Raw genomic sequence first — 19218 nt, forward strand, 5'->3', positions numbered from 1 at the left:
TTGCAATGCACCCTAACTTCCTTGTACAGTATGTAATATGATTAGTGAGTGAAGCAAAGGGATCGCACACACACTCAGCCGCCAGTACGATCCAATTTATTATCGGACAGCAAGCCTTAACCCCTTGACCATAGAAGCCGGTTATCAAAGGTGACTGGAGGTCACGCCCTTTAAAAACAGAAGGGCCTCTGTAAGGCAAGGCTGATAGACAAGGGCCCAATCAAGGATGGTGACATAGGTTAGAAAACCCTGTAAAGATCCTCTCAGCTCAGAGACTTTATGATCCACTCGTTCTGCGTTATGTGCTCTGGAATAATTGACATTCTTCACAGTTTAACGTTCTCCTCCTTAAAATGGGGGGAAATGATTCAAGAAAAACCCATTTTCCTTTAAAAACAAAGATTTCTAACCTGCAGCTAAGAAATCCTGGAAACCAGGCAGAATTCTGCTCTACTGGCATATAGGCATTTTTGTAAGGTCCAGATTCTCAAAGGAACCAAAAAACGTTCATACTACGAACCATTGCACGTACATACATAACAAACGCTAACTTGATATATTAGGTGGCTCCAAATTACATGGAATTAAGACAGAAACTGTTGACAATAATACATATTACACTTGAAAAAATAATTTCTTTGCTACCTATAAAACACTAAAATAATGACATAGGTAATAATTAAAATACATCATACTTCATAGCACATATTAATTTAATAATTAAATATTAATGCCACATTTATAGTTTTACCAGCTTTCCCAGTCATCATTCTAAGTTAATTACTTATATCACTTATTACTACTTTTTTCTACTCTTTTTCTTGTTAATGATGGGATTGATTTTAGTACATTCGTTGTACTGCATAAAAGGTCATATAAATCGTGGTATCCACATCCCCCACATTGCATCCCTCAAATCCTTCCTCCAGAGCCCAAGCCACTCACTTTGAATCCTGGGGCACAGGTGCACTTTCCAGTCACACTGTCACAGTCAGCCCCATTCTGGCAACTGCAGATCTGTTGGCAAACTTCCCCGTAGAATCCAGGAGAACACGTCTCATTACAGTAGAGTCCCGACCAGCCTGGCTTACAGGCACACTCTCCAGACATGGGGTGACAGCTGAGAGCATGGATGAAAGGAGCAGTTCACTTTCGGGTACATGACACCCAAGGCCCATGCAAATGTTGCTTTAGCCATGATCACTAAATGTGTGGGTAATTCCACACACAATAATTTAAACTTCATTCCCAGGCTTTGTGATATTTAATTAATTGGCCCAAACCTGTTTGGTACTACAGAAATGTTACGTGAAATCAGCATCATGGGTCCTTTTGTCTGAAACTCACTTTAATTTTCATAAATTGAAAGCACTGATCAATAAAAGGTCAACTTGAAGGAAAGATCTAAAGGTCTCCATCCAATAAGCAATACCAATCAGTTAGCCAGGGTGATGTCCAAGGAACTCCCAAAAGCTACAACCTTTTCAGCCTGTTTCTTCTCTCAGAACTCCATACCTGGGGCAGAGCAGCTGTCTCTACCTGAAACTGCAGTTGCATTGATGGGCTAGGGAGCCAGCTGTCGCTCCACAGCAAATGGACACATCAGCTGCGCTAATTTGCACATGCTACTGAGGTTGCTGACACAATAGGGCACCCTGTGGCACTCAAAACACACGTGCTTTCCACCACAGGAAAATCTTAACAATCAAACTAGCTCTGCTCGCAATTGGAAGACTGTTAAAGATGGGTTTCCTCCCCTCATGGAGCTAGAACACTTCCCGTAACTGGGGCCAACAACAAAATCCACTGTGACATCCAGACATTTGCTAAAGGACCTCTCATTAGAGTTGCCAATCATAGATTTTCAGCTCTTGGAAAGAACAATTTTCTGGGAGGGAGGAAGACTGAGGATGTAATTCAAGCTGTCTCCCCACCTGGGTAATCCTAGTGAAAGCACACAACCTCTCTGGGCCCCACATCCTAGTCTGTCAAGTGAGGATCTCAGCCCTGTAGGTTGGAAGGTTTGTTCCACCATTTTCAGAAATTTATTTAAAGATAGTTTTAGGGCCCTACTCCAACTACGAAGTCTGGCAATTCGGTTCGCGAACTTGCCACCATGCACTTACATTGACAGCACTGTAAAAACAGCTCCGTAAGGTTTCATAACCTTGGTATCTCAGTGTCTCAAGCTGTGTTCATGTCGATGTATGACAGTGTCATGCTGAGTGATGTTCATTATTATTGTTGTGTGTTTTTGTGTGCTGTTGCGAGAATGTCTGAGCTTGAATAAGAGCAATGAACAAACGTTAAATTTCTTGTTAAAGTTGACAAGAGTGCAAGTAAAATCAGGGACATATTAGCCCAACTTTATGGGGATAATGCCATGAAGAAAACAGCAGTGTACAAATGGATTAAACATTTTTCTGAGGGGAGAGACCATGTCACTGATGAAGAAAAATCAGGGTGGCCAGTAATGAGCAGAACTGACAAAAAACATTGCGAAAATTAAGCTAATTGTGCATCAAAATCATTGGCTGACTGTGAGAAGCATAGCAGACCAAGTAAACATTGATAGAGAAACAGGAAAATCTTAACTGAAAATCTTGGCATGAGAAAGGTGTGTGCAAAAATGGTCCCGAAGGAGCTCACTGATGCACGAAAGCAAAGAAGAGTCCTAAGCTTGCCAAGACCTTTTGGAGAGGCAAGATGATGTTTTGGACTCTGTTATCATTGGTGACGAAACATGGGTGTACCGATACGACCCTGAAACAACACATAAAAGTGCATAATGGAAGTCGGCCAATTCTCCATGACCAAAAATGTTCTGTCAGTCCAAATCAAGAGTCAAAATGATGTTCCTAACATTTTTTTGATATCATAGAGTTTATTCGTTATGAATTTGTACCAACTGGACAAACAGTTAACCAAGTTTACTATTTGAAAGTGCTGAAAAGTCTGCATGAAAAAGTTAGATGAAAACGACCTGAACTTTTTGCAAACAATTCATGGCTCTTGCATCACAACAATGCACCAGCTCACACAGCACTGTCTGTGAGAGAGTTTTTAGCCGGTAAACAAATAACTGTATGGAAACACCCTTCCTACTCATCGCCTGATCCGGGCCCCAGTGACTTCTTTCTTTACCTGAAGATAAAGGAAATATTGAAAGGAAGACATTTGGATGACATTCAGGACATCAAGGGTAACACGATGACAGCCCTGATGGCCATTCCAGAAAAAGAGTTCCAAAATTGTTTTGAACTGTGACTAGGTGCTGGTGTCGGTGCATAGCTTCCCATGGGGAGTACTTCAAAGGCGATCGTAGTGCTATTCAGAAATGAGGTATGTAGTACTTTTTCTAGGATGAGTTCATGAACTTAATTGTCAGACCTCATAAGTACCCACAAGCAAAGCCTAGGCATCCACCACAAGCATTATTCAGGAAACAGGGCATGAAGAGATAGCTAAGTGTAGCTCTATGTTTAAGATGGTTACTTGGATGTAGAAGGCTTGGATTCAGAAGACAAGGAGCTGAGTTTCAAATCTGCTTAGATTCACTCAGATTTACTTATCTGCTATTTAACCTTCGGCAAATCACTTATCCTTGATCAAACATCTGGTATTTCCATGGCATCTCAAACTTAACATGTCAAAACTGAGCCCGTGTTATTCCCTTTCTTCATTCCTAAGTGTCTATTCCTCATCATCCCCAATGAAGTATTGGCACCACCAGTCACTCAATTATTTCAACTAGAAATCTTAGAGTTATTCTTGATAACTCCTTCTTCCTCATCTCCCATATCCACTTCATCACTACACCTAACTATCCTAACTCCAAAATTCATCTTGAATTCGTCTACGTCTCTTCATCCTCACTGTCACCATCTCACTCCAAGCCAACCTATCTCCTAACATCCTGAACAGCCTTCCAACTTTTCTCCCTGTATCCAGTCGAGCCTCATCACCTAAAAAGTAGATCATATTGTATCGTTCTCCTTAAAACCCTTCAAAGGCTCTGCACTACACTTAGGATAAAATCCATACTGTTTAACATGGCTAGAGTGACTATGTAATTATCTAAACCAGGACATTTTTTTTAAGAGTGAAAAAGGAATTCTTAATAATTACATTAGGACAATAGGCCTAAACCAGGCGGTCACTCAGACACCAGCTATATGATCACCCTAAATATAGCCCATGGCTCCCCCCCATCTGGTCATGGCCTGCTCCCCAGCCTCTTCTTTCATCATTTCTCTCTTCATTGCTATGCTCAACTGCAGTGGATTTGTGCTAGTTTGTAAAAGCGTTGAGGTTTTTCAACATAAGGGCCCCGCATGGGCTATTCCATATGCCCACAGTGCTATTCCTCACTCTTTGTCTAGCTTTCTTCATTTTAGGTTTCCAGTCTCAGCTCACATAGTATCTCTTCCTTAGATAGGCCTACGCTGACCACTCATATTGAAAACAAGTCTCTCCTGTCATTTTCTTTCATAGCACCCTGCTCTTTCTATGATCTTGTGTTTATTTGTACAATCTTTTAATGTCTTCCTTCCCCTCTAGACTTTGAGCTACACGAGGACAAGAATTAAGTGCATTTTGTTAGCTGTCCCTGTCCCACAGACAGACCACAGTAAATACTGATGGAGTGATTAAGTAAGACTGTCACAGCTGATGTGCAGTGGGGCCTGACTCCAGGGATCCTGCTTTCAAACACTAATCTGCTTTTCCCTGGTATATCTGAGTCATCCTGCAATGCTAAATTACAATCTGTATGTCTGAATACAAAGGCAAGATTTCCCCTAAACTTAGTTTTTACATTTTCGAAGTCAAGGCTTAAGGGAATCACCAGTAATTTCAGGGAACACTCACTTACATGACGTTTATGATGATACTGTAAGTGAATGCACAGACTAGCAGCTCATAGTCACTGAGCCTGAATGTGTGCTAACACCATGCTAAGCAATCCATGTGCATTATTTCATTTAATCCTCACAACCATTCCAAAGGTTTTATCACTGAGGAAAAAGAGACCTAGAATGAGTAAGTAATTTATTCAGTTTCACACAGGCAGTGGCAGAAATCAAACTCGATCTCAGATTTACTTATATGTTTTTACACCAAAGAAAAAAGAAGCTCGGTAGCAGGCTGCTTGGAGGGCTAGATATGAAAAAGAATTGCTAATGTTTAGGATATAGCATAGATAAAAAGTTAACAGGACCAATAAAAGCCCGTATTGGGCAAAACACAGGGACAAATTTAACTTTACTTCAGTAAGGCCCTACGTGTAAGAAAAGGAAATGAAATATTTCAAGTAATGGATTGGTTAAAAGTTTACCTTATCCAAACATAATATTAAAAAAAGGACATTTTTACTAGAAAATAGTACTTTACATTAAAAAGGAAGTAATTTTCATGGTACAGACATAAATGTTAAACGAAATAGATAATTTGAGGATGGGGAATTGAACTAAGCTAGAGGCAGATGGAGAAATTGATATTCAATGCCCCCCAGAGAGAATTAGTGCAGCACTCTGGTTCCTAGATTGATTGACACCAAAATTAGTATTCTGCAATTTGTAATTAGGTGTAGGAAGCCAGAGCACTTTGGAGGCATTTGATGTGTTCTCATGCAGGCAGCTTAATTGGTAATGAGATTTACGTGTTGATGTTAGAGCAGCAGATTAGAAATTAAAGGGTGATATACTCCTACCTGGTTTCTGTCTAAAGAACAGGTTGCTTTGTGTATAAGAAAATAGGATTATACACATATAGGGAGGGATACCTATCATTTTATACACATATATAACTAGAGATAAATCTTCTAGTAAATTTTCAATTTAAGAGTTCAGTTATTATGAGAGTCCAATACAATACTAGCTAAAATAGAATGAGTTATTGAAATTCCTTTTGTTCATTTCCTTAGATGTTGTTAATGCTCAAATGTAATGATAATTAGGTAGCATTTGCAAATAGGCACATCCTGATTGCCCATAGCTATTAAATATCCTTATTAACAAGAGCTAATATAAATATGTCATGTGGAATCTTACTAAATCTCAAATTTTATTTTCAACTAAAATCAGTTATATCATTTGACTTTTATCAAATTTAACTGTTATCAAATGCTCAAAATTATTTCCACCATAAGAGTTAGTTTCCAGCTGAAAAGTCCAGGTCACAGTGAATATCTTTAGGCTCTAATAATATTGTTGCAATTTAAAACACTAACATCACCTATAAATATATTTAAATTCATTTCAACCCTATGAAAGACTGAAAAATAAGAATGGCTACAAATTCTTTGCAACTCCTCCCATCAAGACACAGAGTATGGGGCTGGCCCGGTGGCTCAGGCGGTTAGAGCTCCATGCTCCTAACTCCAAAGGTTGCCGGTTTGATTCCCACATGGGCCAGTGGGCTCTCAACCACAAGGTTGCCGGTTCAACTCCTCGACTCCTGCAAGGGATGGTGGGCAGCGCCCCCTGCAACTAGAAAACGGCAACTGGACCTGGAGCTGAGCTGTGCCCTCCACAACTAAGACTGAAAGGACAACGACTTGACTTGGAAAAAAAGACCTGGAAGGACACACTGTTCCCCCAATAAAGTCCTGTTCCCCTTCCCCTATAAAAAAAAAAAAAAAAAAAAAAAAAAAGAAATGTATGTAAGCTTTAAAAAAAAAAAAAGAGAGAGACAGAGTATATTGAATCTGGACTTGGTTGTGTGACCTGCATTGTCGAAAGGAACATTAGCAAACATGACATAACCAAACATTTGCGAAGTTTGCTTTTTGGAGCTTCCTCGGTCTCTTGCTGCTTTTGGAAGCCAGTCACCACGTAAAGAGGCCCAGGCCTGTGTTAGACGCTGGAGACATATGGCTCAGTCATCCCTATCACCCAGCCAAATGCTAGACATGTGAGTGAGGAATTCCAGGCCTAATCAGAGTCTAGTTGATCTGCCAGGTGAACATCGAGAGACCAGCAGAGGAATCACCAAGCTGAACCCAGCCCAAACAGTCAAGCAAAATATCATTAGCTAATAAATAATTGTTGTTTTACACCACTAAATTTGGGGTAGCTTCTTTTTTTTCTTATGCAGTGAAAGCTAACTGACACAAACCTCTACTCAAACATATGGCTGCAATGTGTCAATATGTACATCCACAGAACTCAAAATTCACCTAAAGACAATGTAAACTAATAGTTTGCATTGCCTTACTTATCTCATTAAGTATAATGAAAGCATTTAGGATAAATATAAATCATGAATTATGTAATAGCCAGTTCCACATGCTTGATTAAATGGTAAAATGAACAAACTAGATTTTCAATTAATACAAAGATTCTATGCCTTTTGGTTCAAAGGAATCTTGTGTTTCCAGGAATTTTACATAGAAGTTCAAAATGTAAGAATCAGATGAATGGTTCCAACTGTGAATTCAACAAGACGGACTCATTTATTCAACATTCAACTGGTTTTAACAGAAATTTGTAAAAGCTAATTTTTAAAAGTAGCTTTCATTATTTAGGGAAGCACTTCAGAGGCTATTTGTTTTTAAATCTTCTGATTGCTTGTTATATATTATTAGATAGAATCTTAGTGGTCTTTTGACCTACGTGATTGTCAAACAATTTCATGTACAGTCAGTTCTCCGTAACTATGGGTTTCAGGGTTTCACATTCATGAATTAAATCAAATGCAAATAAAAAATATTCGGAAAAAGAAAATCCCAGGAAGTTCCAAAACGCAAAACTTGAATTTGCTAGATGCTGAGCACTAAGTTGAATCTATGCAAATGAAGTGATGTCTAGACATACCTGCTGTAGCCTATATGCAAATATAAGTTATATGCGAATAATATGCTACTTTAAATAAGAGACTTCAGCATCTGTGCATTTAGTATCCATGGAGGATCCTGGAACCAATATTCCAAAGATACTGAGGGATGACTGTGTTTCTTTGATAAAGCATACATGCTTAGGTACATGGGACCTATGTTAAAATTAGCATGGTATTGATGATAAGTAACTGTCCACTTGCACCTGCCACTACTAACATGCTACCCAGTTTCAACAAAATCAACATTTTCTCTGCTTCTCCAATCTTCTCGTAGCAGAGCTCCTTTGTGTAAGTTTTGTAATCTATGTGTTTTCAGGCTGTGTCTACATACAATGCAACAGCACAGTGGTATTAAAAAGTTCTTAGCTACCGCTACACAAGGCTTACCTTTTGCTGGGGCAAGGCTTACTGCAAGGAAGGGAGCTAGACTCATGACTTGTCCCTAATCCTGCCAGCTCCTTAAACATTAGAGAGGTTAAAACCAACAAAATCCTGTAGAGCTTATTCATTTTTACTGCCCAGATGGTTGTTTAACCTTTACATGTAAAGAGTGGCAGTATTTTCCAATAAAGAAAACCAAAAGTTGACTGAAGTAGCTTACAAAGTTGCTTGAGATACATTAAGAATGTAGTTCTTTGATATGTCCCACTAAAATGTAACACACACACATGCACGTGCACACACACACATACACACACACGTGCTCAGTGCAAAGTCCATATTTTTGCTCCTAACAATGGTTTAAAGCAGAGACCCACCACAGGCTTCTGTTTACTTTTAACTTTTGTGCATTTGAGATTTGATGTGTCCACAAGTTATCTTTTAGGAGCATGAATGAAGTAACAGCTGTGCTGAATGCAAATGGAAGTAAGTCTCATAATGTCTGAACTGCTATATAATGCACTACATTTTTGTCAAATTCAACTTTCCCAGCAGTCTGCAACGGAGACCCAGAATTCTAAGTGATATGTATCTGGTCCTTGGGGGAGGGAGAGGAAGTAAGGGGGTGGAAAGATATTTTCAGGGACAGACAATGTACAGTAGGGTGGGTGGGATCATGGTTTCCTGTTCGTACATTCTTTGAGAGATATTTTGAGCTAAAAGACCCCTGTGAGTTCTATGTCAGAGTAATCAATTCTGAAAACATATTTCACATGTGACAGCCACATGTGAAGCACTTTCACAAAACTTCCACCAGTACACTTCCTCTCTACACAGATGTTTCGTCAAGTAAGATGTTGCCATGAGAATCATTTTGTGATATTTTTACATACTAAAAAGCCATGTCTCTCATTGCATCTTTGCTTCTAAAGGAATGTCACAGAATCCCTTTTAGGGAAATGTTCTAATAACACAAGCAAGCTTAATTTTTGCTGGGAGCCATTAATAGAGATATAATTTAACATCCACCCATGACCATCTAACAATTTTAGCACTTCTGACTTGCACCATCGCCCCGCCCCCTAAGTACAAAGGCCTTCCATTTACTTAGTGGTTCCTGCCCAGGATGACCCAGAAGCAGGAAAGGTCTTGGCATGGGAATCTCTCTGCCAATCTCTCCTTCCAAATAGTGGACACTTCCTTCCAGGGGCAACTGACCCTCACCTATGAGTGTTGTCCAGGTGGCAGGGGCACCGCTTGTCACATCTGATGCCGTAGAGACCTTCCGGGCACAGGCGTGCTTCACAGTGCTCACCAGAAAATCCTGTTTCACAGAGGCAGGAGCCACTCACGTGATAACATTTCCCTCCATTGACACACCGGCAGGTCTCAGCACAGCGCACTCCATATGTACCGACAGGACACTCATCCTGACACCTAGCAAACAGAAGGCAGAAGCGGAAGTTACATTCGTTAGGACCCTGTGAAAATCAGTCAATTCAAAATGGCTTTGTTATGTAGAAATTGAAACTGCTTTTTGGACTTGATATTTATTTTGTGTTTGTCCCTATACAGGTATGAAAAGCACGAAGATGAATTTACTGTGACCAAAGAGGGTAGTGATAGCAATATGACCTGTTCAAAGAAATAAAAACAAATTATGAATTTGGGACATGAGGCATGTTTTATATGCAGTGGCTTGCTGTGGGGACAGAGTCCCAGAGAGCAGTTTCCAGGCTCTCGGCCTCATGTGGAAAGGTGCTGGCTCGGGTTGTAGATGGCCATCAGCCTGTAATTAGATGGTCATCTGTTGTGGCTGGGTGGCTATCAGCTGTTACCAGTTAGCCATTAGCCACTAATATAACTGGCATGGCTACACTAGGGGGGTTGGTTGGTTGGTTGGTTGGTTGGTTGGTTGGTTGGTTGGCTGGCTGGCTGGCAGAGAAGCAGATGGCGGATTGTGGCTAGCAAGTGGGGTTAGCAAGCACGGATGGTGGATTGCGGATTGTGGGGATCCTACTTTCTGTGTCTCGCCCAGCCGCCAGCAAGACTGGGGTACAGGAAGATCCTCTGTTGGGGTACTGGCGGATGTTTGCTTTTGTGTCTCAATCAGCTGCCATGGAGAATATAGTGGTATGACTCCCCTATCTATGGCTCTGTTGTTGTTCCTGTTTGGCCTCACCATACCCTGCTTTCTTGTGCGGGGAGCGGGAGCTGAGACCCTGCATTATTACACTTGCTAAAGGTATATATGGCATTTCGCCCCGGGAAATCAGGAAAGGGAGAAAAGAAATTGTCCAAATGTTACTCTCCGGCTCATAACTAGGAAATTAAAAAACGTGTTTTCCCCATTCCAAAGAGAAAACTTTGCAGCAAATTTGAAACTAAATTTGAATTCTGTTGGCTTTCATGTTGACATTTAATCTCAGCCATGTGTCTGCTTTTTTCAGAGCTGAATGGTAATCACTGTTCCTCATTTAGAAAGTTATACAACTAATAAACAAAATCCTCTTTAGATCAGGGAAAATCTGGGCTATTGAAATCAGGTGTCTTTGATTTCAACCTGGAGAACAGGAGCTGGTAGGTTGCAGAAGGCTTGGAGTTCCCTAACGCAACATTTTTGTTAAGTGGGGTATTGTCCTCTGTTGGGAAGAAGGGTTGCCAAATGGCAAGGAAAAAATATCAGACCTCAAAAATTCACTATTGTCTTTTTAAATATGACATTAGAGCTCAATCCCAGAGGAAGGACATGCTCGGGGTAAGTTAGATCAGGTGGGAAGCTGAGTTGTTAGAAGACACAGGATAGAGAAGAGAAAATTATCATCTCTCCATGGAAAGCAGGACTATTTCTCAGCCAGCCCAGTTTCTTTCCGACCAGGCAAGGTGACTTGATGGCACTTTCTGCAGCAGAAGGAGCGCCTTCTGCCAAGGAAGAGGGAGCTGGGGTCTCATCCAGCAGAGCACTCACCACAAGCAGGGTAACACTTTGTGAGTCTCAGCAACCACTTCCTGTGTGGATCACAACTCATGCCAGACCCAGAGTCTAAAATGTAGGTCAACATTGCACTTTTCAGATCAATATAAAGCAAACACAGCAAGTGCAAAAGAAATTCAAGCATGCTTAAAAGCTACAGCAAAGTGTCTGAAAAGCCAACGTTTTCCACACGGCTTTGCATATTTTTAATGATAAGGTGTGATTGCTAACAATACCACGGCTGGGCAGGGATTCTACCATGTTTCCCCAAAAATAAAACCTAGCCGGATGATCAGCTCTAATACGTCTTTTGGAGCAAAAATTAAATAAGACCAGGTCTTACATAATATAATATAATATAATATAATATAATATAATATAATATAATATAATATAATATAATATAATATAATACCTGGTCTTATTTTATAGTAATATAAGATCGGGTATAATATAATATAATAAATATAATAAATATAATATAATATAATATAATATCTGGTCTTATATTAATTTTTGCTCCAAAAGACGCATTAGAGCTAGGTCTTATTTTGTCCAGCTAGGTCTTATTTTCGGGGAACCACAGTATTATATGTAAGTGTAGAGGTTAAATCTTGAGGATCATTTGATACTTTCTTTTCTGGTTAACTCTGGCTCTAGCATAGTATATTTAATGTGATAGAGACAAGAAAAAGAGCCTCTTGCAAATTGGGTTTCATAGACTCTAAACATCTTTAGGCATGTTTGTGAGTAGTCAAAGCCTTCAAATCAACAGTTCAACAAGCTGTTAGATAAGTTCGGAAGTAATTGCACTAACATTTAGCATAAAATCAGATATGTGTTACACAAGTCTACCCATTTTTAGACCAGACTATTTTAAAAAGGTACTCTATTTTTTTAACTTGTAAGAAGCTATAATAAGCTTAGTTTATTCCTTAAAGATGTAAACTTTACAGAAAGAAATGCTGAGGTACAATAATTTGGCCTCATCGTAGCTCTGCCTAATGCTGACAACTCTGCAATCTGTCCAAATTTTCTTGCAAGTCAGTACCAAAAAGAAAAAGATAAGGTAAAATAATACAGCTTTCTCTCTCTTACATGGACTTGAAAAGAAACCCAAATGCTAAGCACTGGACTGCATGATTTTAAACTTAGTAAAAAGCACAGCTCTTAAAGTGGGTGAACTGGGTATAGATGGGAAGCCTGGAAAAATGTCAGCTACCAAATGACAGGGAACCAGTGTGCATATTTTACCATGTCTTGGCAGAGACTCCCTTTTCTCTGGGAAAACAAGATTCACAATAGCTGGTCCTGACCCATATTTATCTTTCTAACCTATAATTAAATATACTACTAGTTTGTGTTATAAATGGCGAAAAACCATTTTTGAATTTGACTTACTAAAGTAGCCAGGACAGAAAGCTTGGTTCATATTCCCTCTTCTTTTTTGTCAGTATTGTGCTTGTAAGAGAATCCTGTTAATAATAGTTGTGTCTCCTTCCATCTACGAAGCTAAACTGGTGGGGTATCTTTCTAGATGTAGACATTTTCCATCTTGAAATAAATGCAATCATGAAGTAGCTTCCACCTATGTGATTGGCTGAATGAAAAGTCTTTGTCAAGCAATCTCATCTCCCCTTTTGGGCCTTTTATTGAAAAGAAGCATCACTTCCCAGCACATTTTATACCCTTAAGGTTGCTTTTGTGGCCCCAAGTGGAAAAAGAAAAGCTGTGTTAGGAATCAGTAAGAGGAAATACATTTTCTTAGGAGACAGCAGAGAGGCAGATAAAGATACAGTAATAAATATTGGCCACAGTAGAAATATAGAAATTTGGAGTTCCTATATATTTTTTTTAGATTTTGAATAATGCCCTGGAATTGGGAAAAATGAATAAGCATTAAATGAAGATAAACTAATAAAACATGACACCAATTCCCAAACCAACAGGGGTCACAGGCATGTTTTACTATCATTTCGATTATTATATTGCATCTCATTGTGAACTTATGGAAAAAGAAATGAGTTAGGATATACAGGCTTTCTCTCCCTTCCTTGTCCTTTTCAGCATGTCCCTCCCTAGAGTGACTGGAATAATTGAGCCCAACAATGATTTAGTTTGAAAGAATCTCATTCCTCATTAAAGCTAGGATCGATGGATCAGACCCTGCCTTTCAAACATCTGGAACCTCTGCTCTGGAGAAAATATAAAAAGCACTGGGAACGAGCCAACTTTTCCACCATCCTAGATACAGGAAAGAGTTCTTCCACTGATGACCAGTGCTGCATCTCCTCCCCACCCCCATGTCCCCAGTTCCTGTCTATTATTTATGACTTTATCTACTTTCACCCGCATCCTTCTTTTGTGGGTAGTAATGGACACAGGTGTGGCAGGAGAGTCTTGGGCTTCACCTTAACAGAATCCACAATTGCTCCACAGATGTCTCCATCCAGCTAACACTTACAGAGCACCAAGGATGGGCATGGACCCCAGCAAAGGCCTGAGTGATTCCATGACAATCCATCAGCATGCAAATCACTTTTAACCTTTCCAGATGAATTTTTGTGAGGATATGGAAACCCTCTTCTCTTTACTCTTGCTTGGCTGTGCCACTTTACACTTCCCTTATCACAATCTTTCCATAAACCCCAAAGCCTATTATTTGGGTATCCCATGAGCTGCCTTGCCTGTATACAAGGTGCCTGTTCTGTTTTTTCTGTTTGCCCTCAGTCTGGGATGGCAGTTCCCACATCCTGGGAATGCTCTGCTGTCAAGGCCTATGGTGGTACCTGCTCCTCCAGACAGCAGCCCTCTGGCCTAACTCACCTCAGTGATCAAGTTACGCTGACTTCTCCAAACAGGGGAAACGGCAAGGTGGGACCCCAAGCCCCTTCCCCATACCTCCTGCTCCAAATTGCCCCATAGCTGTGCATTTTTCCCCTTTCATTGTGATAAATGAGCTTGTTGACACTGAGAGAGAGAGAGAAAGAGAGAGAGACTCCAGATGGGCATATCCTAATTGGAAACAGAGAACATGCCATCAGTTCATTGGGAAAACAGTAGTTACAAGAACAACTCAAGAAGCAAGTTCCTTCTTCATTTTGCTGTTCTTTCTCTGGCTCTTTGCCTTCCTTACCGCAAATCTAAAATTCACCTGAAAATGAGCTGTTATTCCCTTTCCCTGTATTCCAAATAAGATGAGTATAAGCTTGCCTTAAATGTTTGTTGTTTTTATGTTCCCTTGAATTTGAGTCTTAAATCTCTAGAGGGCAAAAAACAATTCTATTTAAATCTTTTTAGTGCCCTAAAATATTACTCAAAACTATTATTTAGGATTCTGCTTGGTCCTGTGCCTCTCCTTTCCTGACTCATCTTTCTATAATAAGATGTAACGCCACATGGATCCAGAACTCATCTAACAACCTCATCTACCCCAAATACAACCATAAACCAGGATGTAGGTCACAAAAACCTTCTGAGTAGCCTAATGACATGCTATGAAAACCATGCACTAAAGGTGTCAATAATTCATAACATCAAAAATTAAAGGAAAAATACATAATTATATTAACAAATGATAAAATACATGTTAATGAAATTAAACAGACACTACTAACAAAAGTTCCTAATAAAAGTTGGGCTCAAAGAAAAAACAAAAAACACTTGAGCATAGAAAAGACAGTCTACTAAGAAACAATAACAAACATGAAACTATATAGAAGCCATTTCCAATAAAATTAGGAACGAGACATGAATTCCTACTTTTATCTCTTTTTGTCAACATTGATTTAGAGGTTTTAATTAATGCAATAATTCGAGAAAATGAAATAATCATTATACATATTGAAAAGAAGAAACTAACTTATCTTTATTTGTAGATGATAAATTAATTTTAGCGTTTACTAAAAATAACATTAGAATGAACTAAAAAGTTTGGTAGAGTGACTAAATTAAAAAGTAAATATTCAAAAGCAAGTTTTCCTTTATCCAGAAATACCCAACTGGAAACTGAAATGGGATTTTTCAAAAATTACAAAATGCTTAGAAATAAATTTAAAAAGAAAGTGCAGAGTCTAATCGGGAGGGAAGAGGGAAAAATACCCTATAGTATCTTATTAAAAGTCATAATATTAGACCAGAGTGTTAGAAACAAAAAAAAATTGAAAAAAAAGGTTGAAGGAATTCTTAGTTAACAGATATCACAAAAAAATAATGATACCTAATAGTTACACAGTTTCTAAACAGCTAGGATTTATATAGCTCATAGAAGTCACTCAATTATAATAATAGCTCATATTAATAAGTTTCAGCACTGTTCTAAATGCTTCAGTGTACTTATTTAATCCTTATAATAATCCTAGAGGAAAGTATAATTATTATTTGAACATTATAGATGAGGCTATTTCTAAGGACACAGGTTCCAAAATCTATTTCTAAGGACACAGGTTCCATTATACTCTTCTGCCTCTCAAGTCTCTTTTCTCAAATTTTACACACATATCCAACGAGCTTCGTTATCTAGTCTTTCAGGATATAACAGACAAAAGAGCAAATCAAAAGACTTAGGGTGAGCAAAGCTGTCGAGGGTAACACTTTACCATTTAACACAAAAAATGACCAACAGTGAATGTAAGAACCACGGGAACACAATCATTTGTTCTTACATCATGTGGAACCAGAGAGCCCTGTAAGTCCCATCGGATCTTACTCTATCACTACAGCACAATAAAATGACTAATGTTCTTAATAGAATACCTAATCATAAAAAAGTAACATATGTTTTAAAGATACCTAAGTACACATCCCATTTAAAAATAAATCTATCCAAACGTGTGTACAGGGTGAAAAGTTTGGTGCTTGAGGCTGTCCTAAACACTCAGCTGTTTAGAATCACATATTCATTGTGGGTTCTAGATGGTTAACATTTTATTATTATTTTTTAATGCTTTCTGGGTATCTTCAACTCACCATTACTGTCTATGATTTAGTTTGTAAGCATTGAGTTGGGGAAAGTATCTGTCAAACACATTGATAACTTATAGATGCTTCTGGAACATTATAGAATAGTTAACAGATACACTGTAGCAGAGGTGTTCCCTTGACCTTTTAAGCTTTCCTTTCATGCTATTACAAACAGAGAGATACAAGACTGTCCCTTACCGTTCCCCTGTGTATCCTGGACTGCAATGACATTGGCCTGTGGCGGCATCACACGTCCCTCCATTATGGCACTGACATTCTTGTGAACAGTTCTTTCCAAAGCGACCCTCAGGGCAAGGCTGACCACACACTGTGCCCTGCATTCAAAAAGACTTGGAAAATTAGATGGGCCTCCAGCCAGGAACAGGCCAAAGGAGGAGGGAGAAAAAGAGAAGAAACAGAAAGGGAAGGAGGAATATGGAAAAAGAGCTGCAAGAACATTAGATGAAGGGGATTTTAGAACCCAGAAACTCTGTTCATCATCTTAAAAATGTTAGAAATTTTAAATAGACATTTACTCAGTAAGCCTAAATCTCAAGATACAATAAAAAATGGCAGAAGAGTCATCCTAAGAAATAGAAATACTCACATTAAAAAACTACAGCTGAAGACAGAATTACATGGGAGTATTATGGTAACCTAAGGAATTTATAAATCCTCCTAAGGGTCTTACATGTATAAGTCAACAATACTTATTGAGCATCCATTACACAAACGACAACATCTGGTACACATGGACTATCCAAATGCTTTACCATATGTTCTAGAGAAAACATTATCATTGGCTTTATTTCCTACAATGTAGCATAACGTAAGATAGAAATTTTGTGTACCTGAATGAACAATAACATTGCTTAGGAAATATTTCTATGGGATGAACCTAGACATTTTATTTCAGAAGAAAAACGCTTTTATGTTCAGCACATTCAACAAACATTGCTGGGCCAAGATCAATAGGAAAGCTTATTTCCTGGAGAAAAAAATCAAGAGAGTAACTCGGACATGTCTCCTGACCCTAGAGGGTATCCATCTTGTCAGGCACTGTCATATTTATTCCAATCCTATGTGGAAAAGAATTAGATACTGTACCAATAAATCTAGGAAATACACTAGTATTTTCTACTTCACTTGGCTACATGACCTGGGCTTGTAGCTTACCATCTATTTATTAGTGTTATTGTCAGAGCAAACAACATATCCCAAATAACAGGGATTTTAAAAATTGTTGGAAACTGTCATTTTGTTCTCCTTCTCTCGGAAAAAAGGCAGACGTGGGCACTCTGAAATTGGAGGCTAGCAGACACCAGATGGTTTTGTAAATGTTTATTCTGGATAGCATAAGAAAATAAATTTCCTCTAACTCCTGGCTACACACAAAGGCAGTTGGTGTGCTAATTAAGTCTCCTCTGTTGGTTTCTATCTATCTACAAACAGGGAAAGTTCTTCCACAGACTCTTGGAACCAAAATGCCTTTCAGAGATGACTCAAATCAATGCTTAACTGAATCATTTATGCACCAGGCATAATGCTTAAACTCTGAGAATCAAAGATAAGGTCACAACCCTTAATTAGCTGACAATGTGGTGAGGGAGACAGATGTAAAAATAAGTCTAATCCCTCCATTGGAACACCACATATTAACATGACTAAAGGAATAATGTGCTAAGGGTCAGTCTGTGGTAAGCAGGGGTCCTGGTGAAAATTCTACTCTCTCAGGGACTTACTCTGACTACTCACATTTTGTAATGGTCCCACGTAAACTTCCGAAATGCTGTTGAAATGTTTATGAAAAAGAATGATTCATGTGAGCAAACAGCTTTAAGTAGGACATTATTTCTACTAGTTGAAATACATATGTGTGTGTATGTGTAATAGGAAGACACATTCATCTTTGAAAAGTACCTAAGATGATAGCACGAATACAATGTTGTAAAGAGAAGTATAAGTTGGAAGCTCAGCTACACACGGAGAAAAAGAACCTGAAGCATTTAGTGAGGAGCATCTATCAAGGTAGAGGGCATAGGGTATATGAGAGGCTGGTGGACAGGGCATGTGCCCACCTACTGGTACTCACAGTCCAAGCCTGTGGGTATGACTGTTTCACATCGTGACCCCAACCAAGAAGAAGAAAGCTTTAATCTCAAGATGAGGCGACTCTACATTAAGTGTCTACACAGAAGTCCTAGGAGTAGAAAGCCTGTATGTAGAAGAAGGAGGATTAGGAAAAGAGATCTTTAGTAAGAGAGGTAAGGGAGAGGGTTATCAGAGAAGTGGAGAAAGCTTCAGAAAGGGAGGTGGATGAACAACAGTGTCCAAAGCTTTGGGGAAATGAAGCCCATGAGAATGGAAGAGTGGAATGAGAATGGATTTGGCAGTTAAGAAGTCACTGTAACCCTTCAAGAGCTGCTTCCCTACAGCTCATGGAGATGGAAAGTAATCATGAAGTGACTTGGTCTTTTATTTTTTGTTTGTTAATGAAGGAAACAGACATTGGTCATTCATTTTCTGCCTTCTAGCGCACATGTACAAATCAACTCAGAGAAAAAAGGATCAATATTATTTCCTGGTTTCAGAGAAATCTAGTTAGTAAGCCAGCTTTGACACTGTACATTCCATGTAACACTAAGCCTACGTGATGCTACATAAAGAAAGAGCATTGTGGTCAAAGTTTGGTAAGTATGGTGAGTTATAGCGTCCTCTTGGATTATCATACTAAGGCTCTGAGAAGTTCTGTAACACTTGGGAAATGTGGTTTACTTCAAAGTGTCTACAGATTTGTATAACCTGATAACTTAATTGACAGAATCATATAACAATGATTCTGTTGAGAACAATGTTCTCAAAGAACAATAGTGATCCATAGAACATAATTATGAAAATGATTATTTAAATACATCCAATGTTTAACAGCTCTGGCTGTTACATGTAAGACGTGTGTATTTCCCTTTTATATCCTGAGGGGAAATGCAGGACAGATGGCCTACTATCTTTTCCCATAAGGACCCTTAGTGAATTTCAAGTTCAGGATTGAATCACTTTCTATCTTC

At 38.9% G+C, this 19218-nt stretch overlaps 1 protein-coding gene across 3 annotated transcripts in view; it reads right to left on the reverse strand.

Moving 5' to 3' along the window:
* Positions 1-19218, reverse strand: part of MEGF10 (multiple EGF like domains 10) — a 155296-nt gene that overhangs the window by 38743 nt on the left and 97335 nt on the right. For all 3 annotated transcript variants that reach the window (XM_074328539.1, XM_074328540.1, XM_074328541.1), the window contains exons 8-10: positions 16352-16488; positions 9442-9654; positions 946-1120 (exon numbers count right to left, since the gene is read on the reverse strand). In XM_074328539.1, coding sequence (XP_074184640.1) covers positions 946-1120; positions 9442-9654; positions 16352-16488 — 525 coding nt within the window. The remainder of the gene's footprint in view (positions 1-945; positions 1121-9441; positions 9655-16351; positions 16489-19218) is intronic.

This window comes from Rhinolophus sinicus, linkage group LG03 (assembly GCF_036562045.2).
Source record: "Rhinolophus sinicus isolate RSC01 linkage group LG03, ASM3656204v1, whole genome shotgun sequence".
Taxonomy (NCBI): domain Eukaryota; kingdom Metazoa; phylum Chordata; class Mammalia; order Chiroptera; family Rhinolophidae; genus Rhinolophus; species Rhinolophus sinicus.